At 52.5% G+C, this 21,235-nt stretch overlaps 1 protein-coding gene and 1 long non-coding RNA gene across 3 annotated transcripts in view; one reads left to right on the forward strand and one right to left on the reverse strand.

Annotated features, from left to right (window-relative positions):
- Positions 1-15,132, reverse strand: part of LOC129529193 (uncharacterized) — a 30,390-nt gene extending 15,258 nt beyond the window's left edge. Inside the window, exons 1-2 of one of the 2 annotated variants that reach the window (XR_010132363.1) lie at positions 14,754-15,132; positions 13,878-14,319 (exon numbers count right to left, since the gene is read on the reverse strand). This is a non-coding gene — a long non-coding RNA (uncharacterized lncRNA). Of the gene's footprint in view, positions 1-13,877; positions 14,320-14,753 lie in introns of those variants that run through there. The other variant, XR_008674655.2, reaches the window with a different exon arrangement.
- Positions 645-21,235, forward strand: part of BPI (bactericidal permeability increasing protein) — a 37,545-nt gene continuing 16,954 nt past the window's right edge. The window contains exons 1-7 of the mRNA XM_055373501.2: positions 645-844; positions 4,053-4,167; positions 5,416-5,544; positions 6,982-7,143; positions 8,365-8,428; positions 15,744-15,807; positions 20,787-20,878. Coding sequence (XP_055229476.2) covers positions 703-844; positions 4,053-4,167; positions 5,416-5,544; positions 6,982-7,143; positions 8,365-8,428; positions 15,744-15,807; positions 20,787-20,878 — 768 coding nt within the window. The 5' untranslated portion in view covers positions 645-702. The remainder of the gene's footprint in view (positions 845-4,052; positions 4,168-5,415; positions 5,545-6,981; positions 7,144-8,364; positions 8,429-15,743; positions 15,808-20,786; positions 20,879-21,235) is intronic.

Genomic DNA, 21,235 nt, shown 5'->3' on the forward strand with positions numbered 1-21,235 from the left:
TTTGGATATTTATTTTGCACAGGCACTATGCTAAATGCTTTACGTGGTTTTAAGCTCATTTTATCTTCTCCACAATCCAGAGAGGAAGCAGTACTATATATTTCTCTTCTGCAGAAGAGAAAACCGAGGTTCAGAGAGGTTAAAGGGCTTGCCTGAGGTCGGACCACTAGAGAATGACAGGGCTAAGATTTAAAACCATAGCCAAGATACTAGACCCTAAAATGTGAGCATTGAATCATTACCACTACTGCCTCTCAGGACAAGAAAACACGAAAGCATCTGTTTTCTTAAATGTTTTACTATCAAAAATACAAAAGAAATCAAAAGTAGAAAGAAAAATATGAATCCTTATGTCTGTGCCACCCACCTTCAAGGGAGTCTGTAGGTGGGGGCATTTGGGTGGGGACACAGAGCGGGGGATGGGGTGCTTAGGGAGGGGAACCAATCTACACACACACATACACACACGCACGCCCGCGCACACACACGCATGCATACATGCACATGCGAGCCTCCCAGGCTGCACTTCTCCCTGCCTGTGGGGCCCTAACCACAATGGAAAACCACAGCGGCCCTCCCTCTTTCCCACCCTCACCAGGTTCCTTCCTCCTTTCCACATTCTACTGACGCATTTCCCCAGCCGACTCTTTTATAGCTCCCTGGTTCCACCTCAAGGCCTTGAGGTTTTGGCAGCTCTGGAGGATGAGAGAGAACATGGCCAGGGGCCCCTGCAACGCGCCGAGATGGGCGTCCCTGCTGGTGCTGGTCGCCATAGGCACCGCCGTGACAGCGGCCGTCAACCCTGGCGTCGTGGTCAGGATCTCCCAGAAGGGCCTGGACTACGGTAATTGGATGCCTCCCTTCCCTCCTCTCCACCCCTGAGGAGCACTTACTTAGCATCTACTGTGTGCACCCCTTTAGATCCAGCACCTGGCACACTCATAGCACCTCAGGGCAGGTCCCCTTGCCCCCATTTTATATATGAAGAAACTGAGGCAAAGCGAGTTGCCTAAGATTGCAGGGCTGGGATGGCAGAGCTGGGACTGGAGCACTGGTCTAGAGGACTCCAAGTCCAGTGCTCAGACCCCTGAGGGTCCTCATGGTCCCCTCCTTCCCTCTATGTAACCTCCACCTTTGACTTCTAAGCCCTTCTCTTCTTTCCAAAGCCAGTTCTCAGCCTTGCCATTTGCCTCTCGATGCTGAGGAGGCTGAGCAGGGTCAGAGGGAGAGTGTGGGAGGACCTCCCCACCCCGTGCTCTCCCCAGTGCAGGGGCTGGCGGCCATACTGTGCACGGTGCTCCACTGGGTGACACAAAGAGGGTCCCCCCAGACCACTCACCCCAGCCCAGGCAGAGGAGAGAAAGACCTGCTCTAACCTGTGCCAGGCATTGAGCTAGGAACTTTACACACAATCTCTTTTACCCTCACTTCAGCCTTGTGTAAGACAAACTGCTGCTATCCACATTTACACGTGAGAAGTGGGCAGCCTGGATTTGAGCTCTGGTATTGCCTGATGCCCCAGCGCGGGGTTGCCCGATGCTGCCTCCCGATGGCAGAGAGATGACCTGCAAAACAGTGGGTGACACCCAGCCCCAGGGAAATCAGACCAAGGGGAAGGCAGAGCCTCACCAGTCGGGGTGCGCTGGGGAAACAGACAGGACTCAGGGGACCTGGTATCCCACCCCTGAACTCCCACCCCAGCCCAGCAGGACATCACTGAATCCTAGAGCTGCAGACAGACGGCCACAGAAGACAGAAGAGCTAGGGGGAAGGAGTATGGCCCTGAAGCCTGTCGACGCAGAGGCTCAGTCAGGGTCTTTAAGTTCAGTGGTCTTCATGCTCCGTCATAGCAGCCTCAGTTTCCCCTTCTACCCAGGCCCCTTGTGCCAATCAGAGTGAGTTTTCTGAAATGCAGCAAATCCCTACACGTCCTCCACTGGCTCACATTCTCCATGGCTCCCTACTGCCTTCAGAAGCTATCCTGACCCTTTGGCATGGCATTTGAGACCCTTCGAGGCCTGGCCCCTGTCAGCTTACAGATCCTGGCCACTGCACATTTTTTTTTCCCTCCACACAGTGACCAGTTATGTGTCATTTACTTTTGAACCCCCAGAAAGCCTTCTCTAGGGCATGGGCTCTGGGACCAGAAGGCCTGGGTTCAAATTCTGCCCCTTGTCAGCTGTGTGGCCCCTAGCAAGTCACCTCCGCTTTCTGAGCCTCAGCTTCCTTATCTGTGAAATGCGGGTAGTGACAGGACCTACTTCCTAGGATTGTACAAATTCATACATATACGGAGCCTAGAACAGTGCTTGGCACAGAGTAAAGCTCGATGCATTTCATTGATATTATTATTTCCTAACTGGCTCCAAGAAAACCCAAAGTCTGGGCTCCCTCATCTTAATACTTACTCCTTTTCAGGTAATGTGTCTGCCTTTTAATTGGTTCTTTGATGCTGTTAGCCACATCATAACTGGTGGTAGAATTCCTGCCATTAGGACATTATTTATTCATCTAATAAATCTTTTTTTGTTTTGTTTTGAGACCGAGTCTCGCTCTGTGGCCCAGGCTGGAGTGCAATGGTGCCATCTCAGCTCACTGTAACCTCTGCCTCCGGGATTCAAGCGATTCTCCTGCCTCAACCTCCCAAGTAGCTGGGATTACAGGCGTGCACCATCACACCCAGCTAATTTTTTGTATTTTTAGTAGAGACGGGGTTTCACCATGTTGGCCAGGCTGAACTCTTGAACTCTTGACCTAAAGTGATCCACTTGCTTTGGCTTTCCAAAGTGCTGGGATTACAGGCGTGAGCCACCGCGCCCAGCCTCATCTAACAAATCTTAAGTGCCTTCAAAGTGTCAGGCACAGTGGGAATGTAGCGGACACATGAGTAAATAAAACAGATTGCTGCTGACCTCAGGGGGCTTACATGTAATAGGGGAGAGACATTAGTCAGAGTCACGTGAATAAATGCATAATTACAAATGGTAACAGGGGCTCCGAAAGAGCCGTCCACAGCATCATGAGAATAACACAGGGCGTTGCTCTGATCTACTAAGCCAGGGAGGGTTCCCAGAGGAAGTGATGAATGAGCTGACTAGAAGCTGACCGGGTGAATATGGGAGGGAAGAATTTCTTAGGGAGCAAGAATTGCACGTGCAAAGGCCCTGGGGAGACAGTCCAAAACCCAGAGAGGTGGGAGATCTGTGGGGGTGTAGCATAGAGCAAATAACAAATTAAGTATCCAACAAATACTAGCAGGAGGCATAACTGGGTGTTTCAGGGGTGATATTTTAGACCAGGGGTCAGCAAACTACAGCCCTCAGTTTTTGTATGGCTTATAAGACAAAAATGGCCTTAATGTCTTTAAATGATGGGAAAAAATCAAAAGGGCCGGTTATGGTGGCTCATGCCTGTAACTCCAGCACTTTGGGAGGCTGAGGCGAGAGGATCACTTGAGCCCAGGAGTTCGAAACCAGCTGGGCAACATGGTGAAACCCCAGATCTCTGCAAAAATGTTAAAAAAATTTTTAAAACGTTAGCCTGGTGTGGTGGAGAACACCTGTGATCCCAGCTGCTAGGGAGGCTGAGGTGGGAGAATGACCTAAGTCCAGCGGGTCGAGGTTGCAGTGAGCCGTGATCATGCCTCTGCACTCCAGCCTGGGCGACACAGCGAGACCCTGTCTCAAAACAACAACAAAAGAAGAAAAATACTATCTCACAACATGTGAAAATTATATGAAATTCTCATTTCAATGCCAACAAATAAAGTGTTATTGGAATACAGGCACACACAAGAACATGATATTGTCTACGGCTGTTTTGTGCAGTAATGGCGGAGCTGAGTATTTGTGACAGAGGCAATATGGTTTCCTATAAAGGGTCAGTTTACTATTTGGCCTTTTCTAGGAAACCTTAATTGATCCCTGTTTTTGACCCTTCCAGTGCCACTGTCCATGCTACGAACAGGGGCCCAGGGTCCAGAGCCTGCCCTGCCCCTCTGTCCCCTGCTCCAGGCCGTGCCTCTCACTGTCACCCCTGCCTTCTCCCTTCAGCCAGCCAGCAGGGGACGGCCGCGCTGCAGAAGGAGCTGAAGAGGATCAAGATTCCTGACTACTCAGACAGCTTTAAGATCAAGCATCTTGGGAAGGGGCATTATAGCTTCTACAGGTGAGGCCTGTCAGAGCTCAATCCTCAATTTGCAGGACTTGTAGTGTTCTGGGGACACCAAGAGCTAGAATGCAGAGCCACAAACTCCTCAACTCACAGAGTTTCATATCCCAAAGCCTGCATTTACATCATCCCAAGGGGAGGCAACCTCCCAGCTGAGCGTGGAGGAAGCCACAAAAACCACGACTTCCAGGAAATGTGTCATGAACCCCCAAACTCTGTGCCATATGTCAATTAGAATGTGCAAGTTTTCAAGGTCAGAAAATCTTTTCTAAAGTGGCTTAAGGCAGAATGCATTGGCTCACATGGCCGAAAAGTCTCTGGAAGAGTCTGGCTTCAGGTTCAGCTTGAGGCAGGCTTACATGTCACTGGGCCCTGTTTCTCTCTTGCCCCCTCTCAGCATCACTTCCTTGGACAGGCCTAATTCGCAGGCAGTGTGTCCCCTCCAGAGGCAAGACAGCCACCAGTAAGTCTCACTAGATCTCCTGCTCAGCACTCTGAACAAAGAGCCCTAAGACTCACTCTGACTGGCCCATCTCAGATTATATACACAGCCCTGAGCCAATCACTGTGGCCAGGGAATGAAATACACTACTTGGCCGAGCCTAAGTTGCAAGCTCCACCCCCGAAGATGGACGTGAGGTCAACTTTCTTTGGAGTGGCATGGAACAGATATGGGGAGGGGCTTCCCCTAAATAATCTAGTAGTTGTGTTATCACAAGAAGGGGGCTGTGCACTGGGCAGAAAACCCATAAAAGTCCTCTACAGTTTTATACACCCATTCATTCACAGATATTTTGAGCACCCACTGTGTGCCTGACACAGCAGGCTTTGGGGCTGCAATAGTGAAACAAGACAGAGCTATACAGAGCTCTTCTGTACAGAGCTTCCAGTGAAAGGGCCTTCTATTTTATCTTCATTGATTGCCACACACCCTGCAAAATAGCAATCACTGTGCCCATTTTACAGATGAGGAAACTGAGGCTGAGGTAATTATGCCCAGGGTAACCCAAGAGTATATTAAAGAGCAGGATTTAAATGCAAGTTTTTTCTGACTTCAAAACCTAAGCCACTCCAGTTGCCTACATATCTGCCAAGCCTGCTTTCTTAGCTTTGGGCTCCTCCTGGAATGGATGGAGTGAAGGACCAGGTGGTGGGGGATGAGTCTGCATTAACCATTAACGAAGTCCTCATGTGGGCACCTAGGAGTATATGAAATTATATGACATTCACATTTCTCCTTTGCAGCATGGACATCCGTGAATTCCAGCTTCCCAGTTCCCAGATAAGCATGGTGCCCAATGTGGGCCTTAAGTTCTCCATCAGCAACGCCAATATCAAGATCAGCGGGAAATGGAAGGCACAAAAGAGATTCTTGTGCGTTTCCATGCTTGCGGTTTGTTGGGTGTGCTCTTGGTGATATTTGGACGGGATTAGAGAGTCAGCGTCTCTGGAATGCCCAATTTTTGCCTTGCCTATTACCACCTATAGCCACAGCGTTCCTCAGGAAATTCTTCACATGAGAAGATTCAACATAACCCTTGATTAATAGCTGAGCATTTATCCACATCTCAGTGCAGGATACCGGCGAGGCTGAGTTGGTGTATGTGGCTTAGGGTGGAAATCTAAGTGGAACCTTTAATTTATTCCGTTTATCAGTTAGCTATTGCTATGTAACAAACCATCCCAAATTCTGTGGCTTAAAACAACAATCAGCTGTCATCACTTACGTATCTGTGTGTCGGCTGGGGCTTAGCTGATCCGGGTTGGGCTTAGCAGAGGAGGCTTGGCTCCACCTGTGTCTCCTCCTCCTTGGACCCGTGGGTTATGCAGAGCATATTCTTGGTGATAGCAGAGGTGCGAAAAGGGAAAGCAGGAACACACAGGTCCTCTTAAGGCCCAGGCTCAGAACTTATATACCATGGCCAAATCATTTCACGTGGCCAAGCCCAAAGTCAAGGGCAAGCAAAGGCACCTTCCTCAACCCTGCCATGATAGGCAATGGCAAGGGTATGAATGCAGGGCAGGGTGAAAAATAGGGGCAAATAACCCAAACTACAACTCCAAATCTAAGTCCTGGGATCTCTCCACAGCTACCCTGCCCATTAGCAATAGGGGTTCAGACTGACCATCGCTTTAGGAAGGTCTCCTTTCTGGGGAATCTAGGGAGGAAAATGGAAGAGAAACCACCCTGGCGGATGAAAGGGGCGTGAGTCTGCCCGCCCTTACAAGAACTGCTGGATGTGTCTCCTCCCCACAATAAGAATCACTTAACTCTCTCCCTGGGCTGTTTTGCATCTGTCTTTTCCCTTAATGATCACACACAAAAACAAAAGAATGTCCACTGTCTTAACCAAAACCCATTTCATCCCTGAAGGAGGAGTTATTAACCTCATTACTGAATTAATGGGGGCATTAATGAATGAAAGTCATTGGCCCCAAACACCCAGCTTTTTAGTAGCAAAGCTGAGACACACACTCTGGTGTCTGACTGCTGATCCAGGGTCTGAGGGAGGAAATGGAAGCTCAGAGAGGTAAGAAACATGCCCAAGGCCACACAGCTAGGGCGGCGGCTGAAGCAGTGGTTAAGAGCAGGTTTCTGCCAGGCAAACATGAGTTCCGAATTCAGGTTGGATTCCTGACTCTCCCACTCGGCTGCTATGTGATCTTGGGCAAGCTGCCTCTTCTCTCTGAACTGTACCTCCTCACCTGGAGTGGGGATAATAACAAAACCCGCCTTCCAGCACTGGGGTAAAGTTTGAATGTCAGTGGGAAGAAAGGATTTGTCCCACGTTCCTCTTTGTTCTTCTTCAGAAAAACGAGCGGCAATTTTGACCTGAGCATAGAAGGCATGTCCATTTCGGCTGATCTGAAGCTGGGCAGTAACCCCACGTCAGGCAAGCCCACCATCACCTGCTCCAGCTGCAGCAGCCACATCAACAGTGTCCACGTGCGCATCTCAAAGAGCAAAGTGGGGTATGGACTCCCGGGACTGTGGCTGGGAGGAGGGACCTAAAGAAGAACTCTCCCAATCATCCCTGTATTCCGAAAACACATCCAGAGAGCCACGGGCATGCCAGGCCTTGCTCAGAGGCCTCAGGCATGGTACGGGGGCCAGGGGCCCACAGATGAAGCAGACACTGTCTCTTTCTCAAGGCATCATTTGTTCATTCCATATTCATCCAGCAGACTTTACTGAGCACTTACTATGTCCCAGGCTCATACTAAGCACTTTACATATGCACTAAATTATATCCTCATCACAAATCTGTGGGCATTCATCTATCCATCCATTCAACAAATACCTAGTGAGAATCAGCTCTGCACCAGGCTTGTGCAACATGGTCAGGAAACAGGAGTGACCAATGAAAACTTAGCAAGAGCTAATATTGGTCAGAGGCTGACTGTGCCCAGCACTGATTTGATCACACTTATTATCTCATTCAAGCCACACCATGACTCTGTGAGGTCGGTCTATTATGACCCCATTTTCTGGGGAGAAAACCAAGGCATGGAGAGATAGGCAATAACTGAAGTTGCTACAGCTAATGAGTGTTCAAGTCCAGGTCTATTTCACCCCAGACTCAGCCACACAGTCCTGTTCTCTTAAAGTTTTCAGCCCAGTGGGGAAGACAATCATTAACCAAAGCATTGCATGAATGAATGGCCCACACAGAATTACAAAAGGAGACAAGAATTAAGAAAAAGAGGTACAAACTTCTATGAACGCAGAGAACCAGAGGCTCTGACCGCATCCAGGAGCAGGCCAATTCTTCCTTGGTGAAATGACATTTGAACTGAGATGAAAGGATAAGTAGGCATTAGTTAGGGAGGTGTTGGGGACGGGGGTGTTTTAAGCAGAGGGAACCGCATGTGCAAAGGCACGGTGATGGGAGGACACACAGGAGAGAGGACATGGCAGGCCAGTGTGGCTAGTGTGCAGCAAGGGAGGGGACTGGTAAGGAATGAGACTGGGACAGGGGCCCAGCCATGCAGGGATTCAGGAAATAGCCTCATGAACAGGTCACTAAATCGGGGAGAAGTGTCTGATGGGGTGTGTGCAGTTAGAGCTCAGAGGAGAGGGTGCCAAGGCCTGTTTCTAGGAGGGAAGAAAGCTTTTGAGATGAGGCAGCCTCCTGAATCCAGCCCAGGGACAATCAAAAAGCCTCATCTATGTCCCTACTTGTTCATCTCTAGGTGGCTGATACAACTCTTCCACAAAAAAATTGAGTCTGCACTTCGAAACAAGATGAACAGCCAGGTAGGAGGGGCTCGGAGCCCCATCAGCGAACAGAGGAGAAGGGCCCTTAGTAACCACACACCTCCCCCTTCTACGGACACTCTGCTGTCACTCCAGACCCCTTGGTAGTCCTTATAGCCCTTTGAAACCACAACCCCAGCTCTAAAATCCAGTCATGTATGTTTTGCTGAAGAGTCCACCAAGAGACCAAGAGACAATCACTTCCCACACTCCCAGCAAACTTTCCCTCATGCCAAGCTTGGGCCACCTCTGCTTTTCCCCAGCCTTCCTCCCTGCTGAGAAAATGCCATTCTCTTTCTGCCTCCCTCTCTTCCCATAGCCCTGCTAGCTTCCCTCCACCCCACCCACCCCAAGTTCCTTCCTTGATGCTCCCCATACAGAACAAATGCCAATGATGAAGCTGCATTTCTGGGCTTTGGCCAAACCCCAGCCATAGCCCATTCCCTGAGGCTAGAACTAGTACAAGAGACGGGTATCAGTCAGCACTCCCCGAACCATGCCCATAGCCTAAACCCGCAACCCAGATACTTCAGCTACGGGACGAGGCCATTCATTTGGCTGGTTTTCCATTAACAAATTATTAGTTTTTAAGAATCATCTGAGCCTGTCTCAAAAAGCAATAAGTTTTGGCTCTCTCCAGAGGGCAATGGAAGCCACTGAAGGTTTTAGGCAAGTGGGTGACCTGGCCAGATCTGTGCTTGACAACAATTTCCCTGTCCACTGTGGGAATGACTGGAGGGGCCAGGAGTAGGGGCAAGGAGACCACTGAGGAGGCTCGTGCGGTCTTCTAGGTGGAAGACGTTGGTTTCCTATTTAAAGACACTGAAAATACAGATGGGGGGCATCAATCAAGTGAGATCATCTATCTGAAGATACTGTGTCAAAAGCTTAAAGAGCAAGAAATCAATACATGTTTGTCAAAATGCATAACACTGTCGACTATAGAATGGGTTTTAGAGTCCTATGGCAAGAGTGGAGCCAGTGGCTCGGTTGGAATTAGATGGGACAGTTCCAATGAGCAGGACATTCCCCAGCCAAAGTCTCAGGGTAGGGTCTCAGGGAAGGTTTTGGCTCTGGCTCCAGGGCTTAACTAGCTGTGTAACCTTGAGGAAATTACTTGACCTTCTTGAAACTCAGTTTTACCATCTGTAAAATGGGGACTTTAGGCCGGGCATGGTGGCTCATGCCTGTAATCCCAGCACTTTGGGAGGCCGAGGCAGGTGGATCAACTGAGGTTAGGAGTTCAAGACCAGCCTGACCAAATGGAGAAATCCTGTCTTTACTAAAAATACAAAATTAGCTGGGCATGGTGGTACATGCCTGTAATCCCAGCTACTCGGGAGGCTGAGGCAGGAGAATCACTTGAACTCGGGAGGTGGAGGTTGTGGTGAGCCAAGATCATGCCATTGCACTCCAGCCTGGGCAACAAGAGTGAAACTCTGTCTCAAAAAAAAAAAAAAAAAAAAAAAAGGGTCGGGGGGACATTAATACCTTCTTCACCAAGGAACTGTAAGGATTCATGAGATAACCCAGAAAATGTGCTCACTCACTAGGCTAGCTCACCCACAGTTCAGCTGTCTGTATAATCAAGTAATAGGCTGAGAGGAGTGTTGAGATATATTTAACATTTGGAACAATTACAATGATTATTTCTTAGTACCATCTAAAGATGGCCCCTCTATAGCAGCCAAGCTAATAAGTAGTAATGCTGCTGCTGCTGTTGATGATGATGATGATGGTGAGGTTGATGATGGTAATGGTAATGGTGGGGATGATGATGATGATGGTGATGGTGAGGATGATAATGGTGATGGTGATGACGGTGATGGTGAGGTTGACGATGGTGATGGTCGGGATGATGATGGTGGTGATGGTGAGGATGATAATGGTGATGGTGATGATGGTGATGGTGAGGTTGGTGATGGTAATGGTAATGGTGGGATGATGATGATGATGATGGTGGTTCTGAGGATGATAATGATGATGGCGATGATGGTGATGATGGTGATGGTAAGGCTGATGATGGTGATAGTGAGGTTGATGGTGATTATGAGGTTGATGATGGTGATAGTAATGGTGGAGATGATGAGGATGGTGATGGTGATGGTGGTGATGATTATGGTGAGGTTGATGATGATGATGGTGATGGGATGATGATGGTGGTGATGGTAATGGTGGGGAAGATGATGATGATGGTGGTGATGGCGAGATTGATGATGGTGATGGTGGGGATGATGAAAATGATGATGGTGATGGTGATGGTGATAGTGGGAATGATGATGGTGGTGATGGTAATGGTGGGGATGATGATGATGATGGTGGTGATGGTGAGATTGATGATGGTGATGGTGGGGATGATGATAATGATGATGGTGATGGTGGGGATGATTATAATGATGATGGTGATGGTGGGGATGATGATAATGATGGTGATGGTGATGGTGGGGATGATGATAATGATGGTGATGGTGATGGTGGGGATGATGATGGTGGTGATGGTGATGGTGATGGTGGGGATGATGATAATGATGGTGATGGTGATGGTAGGGATGATGATGGTGGTGATGGTGATGGTGGGGATGATGATAATGATGGTGATGGTGATGGTGGGGATGATGATGGTGGTGATGGTGATGGTGATGGTGGGGATGATGATAATGATGGTGATGGTGATGGTAGGGATGATGATGGTGGTGATGGTGATGGTGGGGATGATGATGGTGGTGATGGTGATGGTGGGGATGATGATGGTGGTGATGGTGATGGTGGGGATGATGATAATGATGGTGATGGTGGGGATGATGATGGTGATGGTGATGGTGGGGATGATGATAATGATGGTGATGGTGATGGTGGGGATGATGATGGTGGTGATGGTGATGGTGGGGATGATGATAATGATGGTGATGGTGGGGATGATGATGGTGGTGATGGTGATGGTGGGGATGATGATGGTGGTGATGGTGATGGTGGGGATGATGATAATGATGGTGATGGTGGGGATGATGATGGTGATGGTGATGGTGGGGATGATGATAATGATGGTGATGGTGATGGTGGGGATGATGATGGTGGTGATGGTGATGGTGGGGATGATGATGGTGGTGATGGTGATGGTGGGGATGATGATAATGATGGTGATGGTGGGGATGATTATAATGATGATGGTGATGGTGGGGATGATGATAATGATGGTGATGGTGATGGTGGGGATGATAATGATGGTGATGGTGATGGTGGGGATGATGATGGTGGTGATGGTGATGGTGGGGATGATGATAATGATGGTGATGGTGATGGTAGGGATGATGATGGTGGTGATGGTGATGGTGGGGATGATGATGGTGGTGATGGTGATGGTGGGGATGATGATGGTGGTGATGGTGATGGTGGGGATGATGATAATGATGGTGATGGTGGGGATGATGATGGTGATGGTGATGGTGGGGATGATGATAATGATGGTGATGGTGATGGTGGGGATGATGATGGTGGTGATGGTGATTGTGGGGATGATGATGGTGGTGATGGTGATGGTGGGGATGATGATAATGATGGTGATGGTGGGGATGATGATGGTGATGGTGATGGTGATGGTGGGGATGATGATAATGATGGTGATGGTGATGGTGGGGATGATGATGGTGGTGATGGTGGGGATGATGATGGTGGTGATGGTGATGGTGGGGATGATGATGATGGTAATGGTGACGGTGTGGATGATGATGGTGGCGATGGTAATGGTGGGGATGATGATGATGGTGGTGATGGCGAGATTGATGATGGTGATGGTGGGGATGATGATAATGGTGATGGTGATGGTGATGGTGAGACTGATGATGGTGATGGTGATGGTGGTAAGTATACACCGATGTAATAGGCATTTTCTTCCTCCAAGGCAGGAGCTCATCCTGGGAAGTTTCAATGGTGATAGCGAGGTTGATGGTGATGGTGATGGTGGGGATGGTGATGATGTTGGCCCATATAATATACTGAGTATTTACAGTGATCTAACACTATGCTAAGAACTCTTTTCATGGATTCCACCATTTAATCCACACATTCTGGCATTTAATCCCCTGTGAGAGAGATTTCATGATTATCCCTATTTTACAGGTGAGTAAACTGAGATACAGAAAGCGGAAGTAATAGTGCTTGGATTCAAATCCAGGATACCCTGCCTCAGAGATGAGCCTCGCTCTTAACCATAAGATCCAATTTAGAAGCAAGTGCTGGCCTGAATGAATGAATGAAGGAATGAGATGTCATGATGCCAGGAGGGTCTGGAAATGGTGAGAAGTGAGCCAGGGAGTCTGCCCCCAGGGAATACAGCGTGCAGGGCTGGTGTCTGAGGGAAGGAAGATCCTGCGTCAGTACAAAGTGTGCATGAAGGGAAGAGCAGGGAGGGAGCTGGGCTCCCACCAGGATTTGCTGCGATCTGGAGCCATCTGTTGGCCCTGATGGGTGAGCAACACTGGTGACAATGCCTGAGGGGCAGCTCAGGAGTCCAGCAGGGCCTCAGCTGCCAGCTGTGCTGTCCTCTGTTCCTGGGTCCTTTGGAAAAGAGGTGCAGGTTCCTTGGAGAATGCCAGTCCAGGTCCTCTTAGGACTTCAAGAGCCTTATGTGGTAGAAACACACTTCAGGGAAACCAAATTTTCTCCTTCCCTCCTTCTCACTGCTGTCTTCCCTCCTTCCTTCCTTCCTTTCCTTCTTCCCACTCTTCTTCCTTTCTTTTCTTTTCTTTTTTTTTTTTTTTTGGTGATGAAGTCTCGCTCTGTTTCCCAGGCTGGAGTACAGTAGCACAATCTCAACTCACTGCAACCTCTGCCTCCCGGGTTCAAGAGATTCTCCTGCCTCAGCCTCCCGAGTAGCTGGGATTACAGGCATCTGCCACCATGCCTGGCTAATTTTTGTATTTTTTGATAGAGACAGGATTTCACCATGTTGGCCAGGCTGGTCTCGAACTCCTGACCTCAAGTGATCCACCCACCTCGGCCTCTCAAAGTACTGGGATTACAGGCATGAGCCACCACACCCAGCTCTTCCTTTCCTTTCTTTCTTCCTTCCCTCCCTTTCTCCTTTTCTCCCTTTCTTCCTTCTTTCTCTTCCCCTCTTCCCTCCTTCCCCTTTTCTTCCCTCCATACCCCAGGAAAAATAACTTGATTGGCAGTGTAGAAGAAGGGGTAGGGGAGGATAGAGGTGACCTCTAGGCAGATGGTGCAGCCAACCCCAAGGAGGATTAAGAACCTGAAGAGTTTGGTTTGGGATGTGCCAGCCTTGGGGACCAGTAGGACACACAGGGACAGTTGTCCTTGAGGCAGCTGGGTCCCCAGGCTGAAGCTCAGAGGAGAAGCCTGGGCTGCAAAGTAAGGCCTGGGTACTGGCCACATGTTGGGAGCAGTGGAGGTGACTCCGCCTGGGATCCCAAAGACAGATGCTGAGTCAGGGTTTGGGTGCAAGTCATTTATTGGGAGGGGTTCCCAGGCAGCGCAGTGAGGAGGCCGGGAGGCAGGGAAGGGCCTTTACTGAGTGGGTTGCTGCTATGGGCAACTGGGACTCAGTCCTGCTGGCAATTCTCAGAGGAATGGTGGGGAGCACACTTCAGAATTGTCCCAGAAGCGGGAAGAAGGCTGGGGTATTTGTCTACCACCTCCTACCCTTCTTTCATTGAAGGCTGTTCTTAGGGTCCTAACTGCTTGGCACTTCTGAGCACAGTCCAGAGAGTGTGGGCGGGGCGCTGCGGCATCTGCCACAGGGGCCGTGGGGATGCCTGAAATGGCTCAAGAAGAGGGCCTAAGTGGAAGGGACAGGAAGCCAGGAAGAAAGCCCGGAGAAGCTCCCACATCTTCAGTGAAGGAGGAAGAGCTTGCAAAGAAATCTGGGGAAAAGCCTGTAGGGGATAGGAAGAAAGCAGAAGGCCTTGGTCACAGGACTCTAGAAGGAGTGTTTCTAGAAGGGAATGGGCAACCACACCAGGAGCTACCCAGTAGTCAAGAAATGCAAGGACTGAAAAGACTGCTGGATTACTGAGGGGAAGGTCATTCGAGAGCAACATCAGGAGAGGGAGGGAAGGAGCTTGTCTGACCACCAGCCCCAGCCCCAATCTCTTAGTGAGGGGAAGGCTGTGGTTTAAATCCCATATTCCAGCTATCTATTGCTTGAAAACAAACAACTCAAAATTTGGTATCATAAAACAACCACCATTGTTAACGTTCATGGATTCTGTGCATCAGGAAAAAGGCATGACAGGGATGGCTAAGCTCTCTGCTCCATGAGGTCTGAGGCCTCACCTCAGAAGACTCAAAAGTACCATGTTAGAATTACCTGGAGAGTTCCTCTCTCCCATCTCTGGTGCCTGGGCTAGGAAGACTTGAAGGCTCAGCTCTGCTGGGACTATTGACCCAAGCCACTTCCATGGTCTCTCCACAGGGCTTGGGCTTCTCGTAGCATTGAGTGGGTTCTGCACAGCGTTTTATGACCTCACCTCTGAAGTTACACAAAGGTCAGGTGTATTGTTGTGTTCTGTTGCTTAGAAGCAAGTCGCCAAGCCCAGATTCTAGCGGCAAGTTCATAGACTCCATCTCTTGGTGGAGGTGTGGCAAAGCCACATTACAGAAGAGCAAATGGAATGGAAAATGTAATTTGCCATGTTCCGTTTTACAGATGAAGAAATAGAGGTCTAGATAAACGGAACAACTTCCTCAGTGTCAAAGTCAGTGTGTGACCCAAGTCAGATCTTCTCAGGCTAGTGTTTGTTCCATTGTGAGTCATGGGCTAGGGGACAGGGGGATTGGGGTGGGGTGGCAAAGGCAGGTAGGGAATGGCTTCTCTGGCCATACATACCAAACGTGAGGGTGCCCACCTAGACTTAAGCAGAAAGCCTGCCCATGCTCCCAGAAGCCCAGACAAGGGAAGGCTGACCATTGACTACCTCGTATTTGTTTATTACCTCATTCCACAAAGGATCTGAGACAGCAAAATCAAACAGAAACAAAAGAAAAAACAAAACAACAACAGCAACAAAAAAAAAAAACACCTTATAAAATAGAAAACATAAACACTCATCAGTTCCACACACCAGGGCAGGAAATAGAATGCAGTTATGTGGGCCATACAGTCATATACAGTTATTATTTCTAAGCTACATGTTCAACTCTGAGTTTCCTGGTGGCCAAAAAGAAAAGGGAAACCTGATTGGCTACATAATTTTCAAGAAAACATTCAAGGAAAGCAAGGCATATCTGGCCCGTTATTGCCAAGGGACATTTTTCACTATGGGAAGACCTTACTGATTAGTTGTTTGGTTCTCCCCAGGTCTGCAAGAAAGTGACCAATTCTGTATCCTCCGAGCTGCAACCTTATTTCCAGACTCTGCCAGGTGAGGGCTGGATGAGGATCAAGGATAGAAAGGAACAGAAAGGGGAGGGGGTGAGGAAGTCAGGGTGGATGTGATGGGGCCGGCAAGTTTCCCAGACAGCCCTGGGCCTGGGTGGGAATGAGCAGAGTAGTAGATTATTTTCAAGCGGCAGCTAGCATTGGGTCAAGTCCTTGTGCTAGGTCCAGAAGTGAGGAGGACAAACAGCCCATACTGCCTCATTCCCTCAGCTCTGCAAGGGCCAAACAACCAAATACCCCCAGCTCTCTGAGGCCAGAGACACATGACTGGCCTGAGATCTGATATTGGTCACTTCGTTTTGGATCTCAGTTTCCATGTCCTTAAAATGGGGACAATAATCTTCACCCCCAAGTACTTGGCAAGCTGCAAAGAACTGTGGCAGGCACTCAGGAAATTGTCCCCTCTCAGCCTCCCAACACTCCCCTGAGAGAGGCATTATTCTCACCGTTTTACACAGGAGTAACCTGGCCGGGGTCACACCTGTAATCCCAGCACTTTGGAAGGCCAAGGCAGGCAGACCACCTGAGGTCAGGAGTTCAAGACCAGCTTGGCCAACATGGAGAAACCCTGTCCCTACTAAAAATACAAAAATTAGCCAGGCGTCATGGCAGGTGCCTGTAATCTCAGCTACTTAGGAGGCTGAGGCAGGAGAATCGCTTGAACCCAGGAGGCAGAGGTTGCAGTGAGTCGAGATCATGCCACTGCACTCCAGCCTGGGTGACAGAGCAAGACTCTGTCTCAAAAAAAAAAAAAAAAAAAAAAAAAAAACACATGAGGAACCTGAGGCTCAGAGAGTAGGTGAGACTTGTCCAGAGTCATGAAGCCATCAAGAGGCAGAAGAAAGATACAAATCTGGAGCTAAGATTTCCTTCACTCCAGAGCCTGGGCTTTCAGCTGCTCTCAGGACTACCTCGCTGTGAAGCCTGGCATGGCTGGCACATAGCATATGCCCATTTAAGAGGCACTTTCTTCCTGCAGAACAGGAGCCCATCCTGGGCAGGTTCAATGCAGCTGCAGTGCCCAAGGTTTGGCCTCAAGAGGCAGGAAAAAGATTTTGGTCTGAATGCCAGCTTCATCACTCACCAACCATTGAACAACTTGGATTTCTGAGCCTTGGTTTCTTCCCTGCTAACTGAGAAAAGGGATATTTATTTAATTCTTTTTTTTTTTTTTTTTTTTTTTTTTTTTTTTTTTTTTTTATTGATCATTCTTGGGTGTTTCTCGCAGAGGGGGATTTGGCAGGGTTACAGGACAATAGTGGAGGGAAGGTCGGCAGATAAGCAAGTGAACAAAGTTCTCTGGTTTTCCTAGGCAGAGGACCCTGCGGCCTTCCGCAGTGTTTGTGTCCCTGGGTACTTGAGATTAGGGAGTGGTGATGGCTCTCAACGAGCATGCTGCCTTCAAGCATCTGTTTAACAAAGCACATCTTGCACCGCCCTTAATCCATTCAACCCTGAGTGGATACAGCACATGTTTCAGAGAGCACAGGGTTGGGGGTAGGGTCACAGATCAACAGGATCCCAAGGCAGAAGAATCTTTTCTTAGTACAGAACAAAATGAAAAGTCTCCCATGTCTACCTCTTTCCACACAGACACGGCAACCATCCAACTTCTCAATCTTTTCCCCACCTTTCCCCCCTCTCCACTCCACAAAACCGCCATTGTCATCATGACCCGCTCTCAATGAGCTGCTGGGTACACCTCCAAGACGGGGTGGTGGCCGGGCAGAGGGGCTCCTCACTTCCCAGCAGGGGCGGCCGGGCAGAGGTGCCCCTCACCTCCCGGACGGGGCGGCTGGCCGGGCAGGGGGCTGACCACCCCCACCTCCCTCCCGGACGGGGCGGCTGGCCGGGCAGAGGGGCTCCTCACTTCCCAGTAGGGGCGGCCGGGCAGAGGCGCCCCTCACCTCCCGGATGGGGCGGCTGGCCAGGCGGGGGGCCGAACCCCCACCTCCCTCCCGGACAGGGCGGCAGGCTGGGCGGTGGGCTGACCCCCCCACCTCCCTCCCGGACGGGGTGGCTGGCCAGGCGGGGGGCTGACCCCCCACCTCCCTCCCGGACAGGGCGGCAAGCTGGGCGGTGGGCTGACCCCCCCACCTCCCTCCCGGACGGGGCGGCTGGCCGGGCTGAGGGGCTCCTCACTTCCCAGTAGGGGCGGCCGGGCAGAGGCGCCCCTCATCTCCCGGACGGGGCGGCTGGCCGGGCGGGGGGCTGACCCCCCCACCTCCCTCCCGGACGGGGCGGCTGGCCGGGCGGGGGGCTGACCCCCCCCCACCTCCCTCCCGGACAGGGCGGCTGGCCGGGCGGGGGGCTGACCCCCCCACCTCCCTCCCGGACGGAGCGGCTGGCCGGGCAGAGGGGCTCCTCACTTCCCAGTAGGGGCGGCCGGGCAGAGGTGCCCCTCACCTCCCGGACGGGGCGGCTGGCCAGGTGGGGGGCTAACCCCCCCACCTCCCTCCCGGACGGGGCGGCTGGCCGGGCGGGGGGTTGACCCCCCCACCTCCCTCCCGGACGGAGCGGCTGGCCGATCAGAGGGGCTCCTCGCTTCCCAGTAGGGGCGGCCGGGCAGAGGCGCCCCTCACCTCTCGGACCGGGTGGCCGGCCAGGCGGGGGGCCGAACCCCCACCTCCCTCCTGGACAGGGCGGTAGGCTGGGCGGTGGGCTAACCCCCCCACCTCCCTCCTGGACGGGGCGGCTGGCCGGGCGGGGGGCTGACCCCCCCACCTCCCTCCCGGACGGGGCGGCTGGCCGGGCGGGGGGCTGACCCCCCCACCTCCCTCCCGGACGGAGCGGCTGGCCGGGCAGAGGGGCTCCTCACTTCCCAGTAGGGGCTGCCGGGCAGAGGCGCCCCTCACCTCCCGGACGGGGCGGCTGGCCAGGTGGGGGGCTAACCCCCCACCTCCCTCCCGGACGGGGCGGCTGGCCGGGCGAGGGGGCTCCTCACTTCCCAGTAGGGGCGGCCGGGCAGAGGTGCCCCTCACCTCCCGGACGGGGCGGCTGGCCAGGTGGGGGGCTAACCCCCCCACCTCCCTCCCGGACGGGGCGGCTGGCGGGGTGGGGGGTTGACCCCCCCACCTCCCTTCCGGACGGGGTGGCTGGCCGGGCGGGGGGCTGACCCCCCCACCTCCCTCCCGGACGGAGCGGCCGGCCGATCAGAGGGGCTCCTCACTTCCCAGTAGGGGCGGCCGGGCAGAGGCGCCCCTCACCTCTCGGACCGGGTTGCCGGCCAGGCGGGGGTCCGAACCCCCACCTCCCTCCTGGACAGGGCGGCAGGCTGGGCGGTGGGCTAACCCCCCCACCTCCCTCCCGGACGGGGCGGCTGGCCGGACGGGGCGGCTTGCTGGGCGGGGGGCTGGCCCCCCCACCTCCCTCCCGGACGGGGCGGCTGGCCGGGCGGCGGGCTGGCCCCCCCACCTCCCTCCCGGACGGGGCGGCTGGCCGGGCGGGGGGCTGACCCCCCCACCTCCCTCCCGGACGAGGTGGCTGCCGGGCGGAGATGCTCCTCACTTCCCAGACGGGGTGGCTGCCGGGCGGAGGGGCTCCTCACTTCTCGGGCGGGGCGGCTGCCGGGCGGAGGGGCTCCTCACTTCTCGGGCGGGGCGGTTGCCAGGCAGAGGGTCTCCTCACTTCTCAGACGGGGCGGCCGGGCAGAGACGCTCCTCACATCCTGGACGGGGCGGCAGGGCAGAGGTGCTCCCCACATCTCAGATGATGGGTGGCCGGGCAGAGCCGCTCCTCACTTCCCAGATGTGATGGCGGCCGGGAAGAGGCGCTCCTTGTTTCCTAGATGGGATGGCGGCCGGGCAGAGAGGCTCCTCACTTTCCAGACTGGGCAGCCAGGCAGAGGGGCTCCTCACTTTCCAGACTGGGCAGCCAGGCAGAGGGGCTCCTCACATCCCGGACGATGGGCAGCCAGGCGGAGACGCTCCTCACTTCCCAGACGGGGCGGCAGCCGGGCAGAGGCTGCAATCTCGGCACTTTGGGAGGCCAAGGCAGGCGGCTGGGAGGTGGTTGTAGCGGGCCGAGATCACGCCACTGCACTCCAGCCTGGGCACCATTGAGCACTGAGTTAACCAGACTCTGTCTGCAATCCCGGCACCTCGGGAGGCCGAGGCTGGCAGATCACTCGCGGTTAGGAGCTGGAGACCAGCCCGGCCAACGCAGCGAAACCCCGTCTCCACCAAAAAAATACGAAAACCAGTCAGGCGTGGCGGCGCCCGCCTGCAATCGCAGGCACTCGGCAGGCTGAGGCAGGAGAATCAGGCAGGGAGGTTGCAGTGAGCTGAGATGGCAGCAGTACCGTCCAGCTTCGGCTCGGCATCAGAGGGAGACCGTGGAAAGAGGGGAGAGGGAGAGGGAGAGGGGGAGGGGGAGGGGGAGGGGGAGGGGGAGGGGGAGGGGGAGGGGGAGGGGGAGGGAGAGCTATTTAATTCTCATTGATTACTACTGGGAAACAGAGAAACTCTCCAGACTTGAGCCAGCCAGGGCTTAGCCTGGTCTATTATCAATGATCCTAACAATGATCCTCTCTGGCTTCTGAGCCTCTGCATGGACAGGGCATTGGGCATCCACCTTCTCTCAAAACCCTCCCAGCATCTGTGAGGTCACTAGGATTCTCTCTGTTCTACAAATGACAAAAAGTGGCTCAGAGAAGTGCAAGGACTTGTCCAAGGTCATCCAGAGTTTGGTTCAAGCCTAGGTCTCTCTGTGCCCTTGACCCTGTGTCTTAGCGACTCATCTCAGGGCTGTTGGAAGAAGAGAGTAAGGGGGTGTCTGTGAATGTGGGGTGTGGGTTCATTTTCCCTTAAGGCAAGCTCCCTTAAGGAGAGCTCCCTGGAGAAGGTGGGAATGAAACTTGCACTGCAGTTCTTGATTCAATTTTAGGGGATTCTGATCCTGCATTTCAGCTTCCAGCGATGCTGCCGTGGGAGCCAGCTCATGGTCCATCTTCTTTCTCTCTAGTAATGACCAAAATAGATGCTGTGGCTGGAATCAACTATGGTCTGGTGGCACCTCCAGCAACCACGGCTGAGACCCTGGATGTACAGATGAAGGTGAGGCTGACACTGAGAATCATACACCCTCACACCTCTGTCTCAGACACTCCAGGGCTCCCCAGTCCTTGGAAACAAACTTTACAATGTCCCCCACTTCCTATCTGACTCACCACCACCCTCTCTACTCTCCCCGCCTCTCCCTGCTCCAGTCACACTGGCCTCCCCGCCATTCCCAAAACACACCATGCCTGCCCCACCCCCCACAAAGGCCTTTGCCCTTGCTTTTTCCTCCGCCTGGGTACTCTCCCCCAGGTTTCCACACAGCTCTTCCTTGCTTCCTTCAAGTCTTTGCTCAAATATTCCCTCCCTAGAGAGGCCTTCCCAGACCACTCTCGCTGAAATAGCTCTCTCCTC

Source organism: Gorilla gorilla, chromosome 21 (genome assembly GCF_029281585.2).
Source record: "Gorilla gorilla gorilla isolate KB3781 chromosome 21, NHGRI_mGorGor1-v2.1_pri, whole genome shotgun sequence".
NCBI classification, from domain to species: Eukaryota; Metazoa; Chordata; class Mammalia; order Primates; family Hominidae; genus Gorilla; species Gorilla gorilla.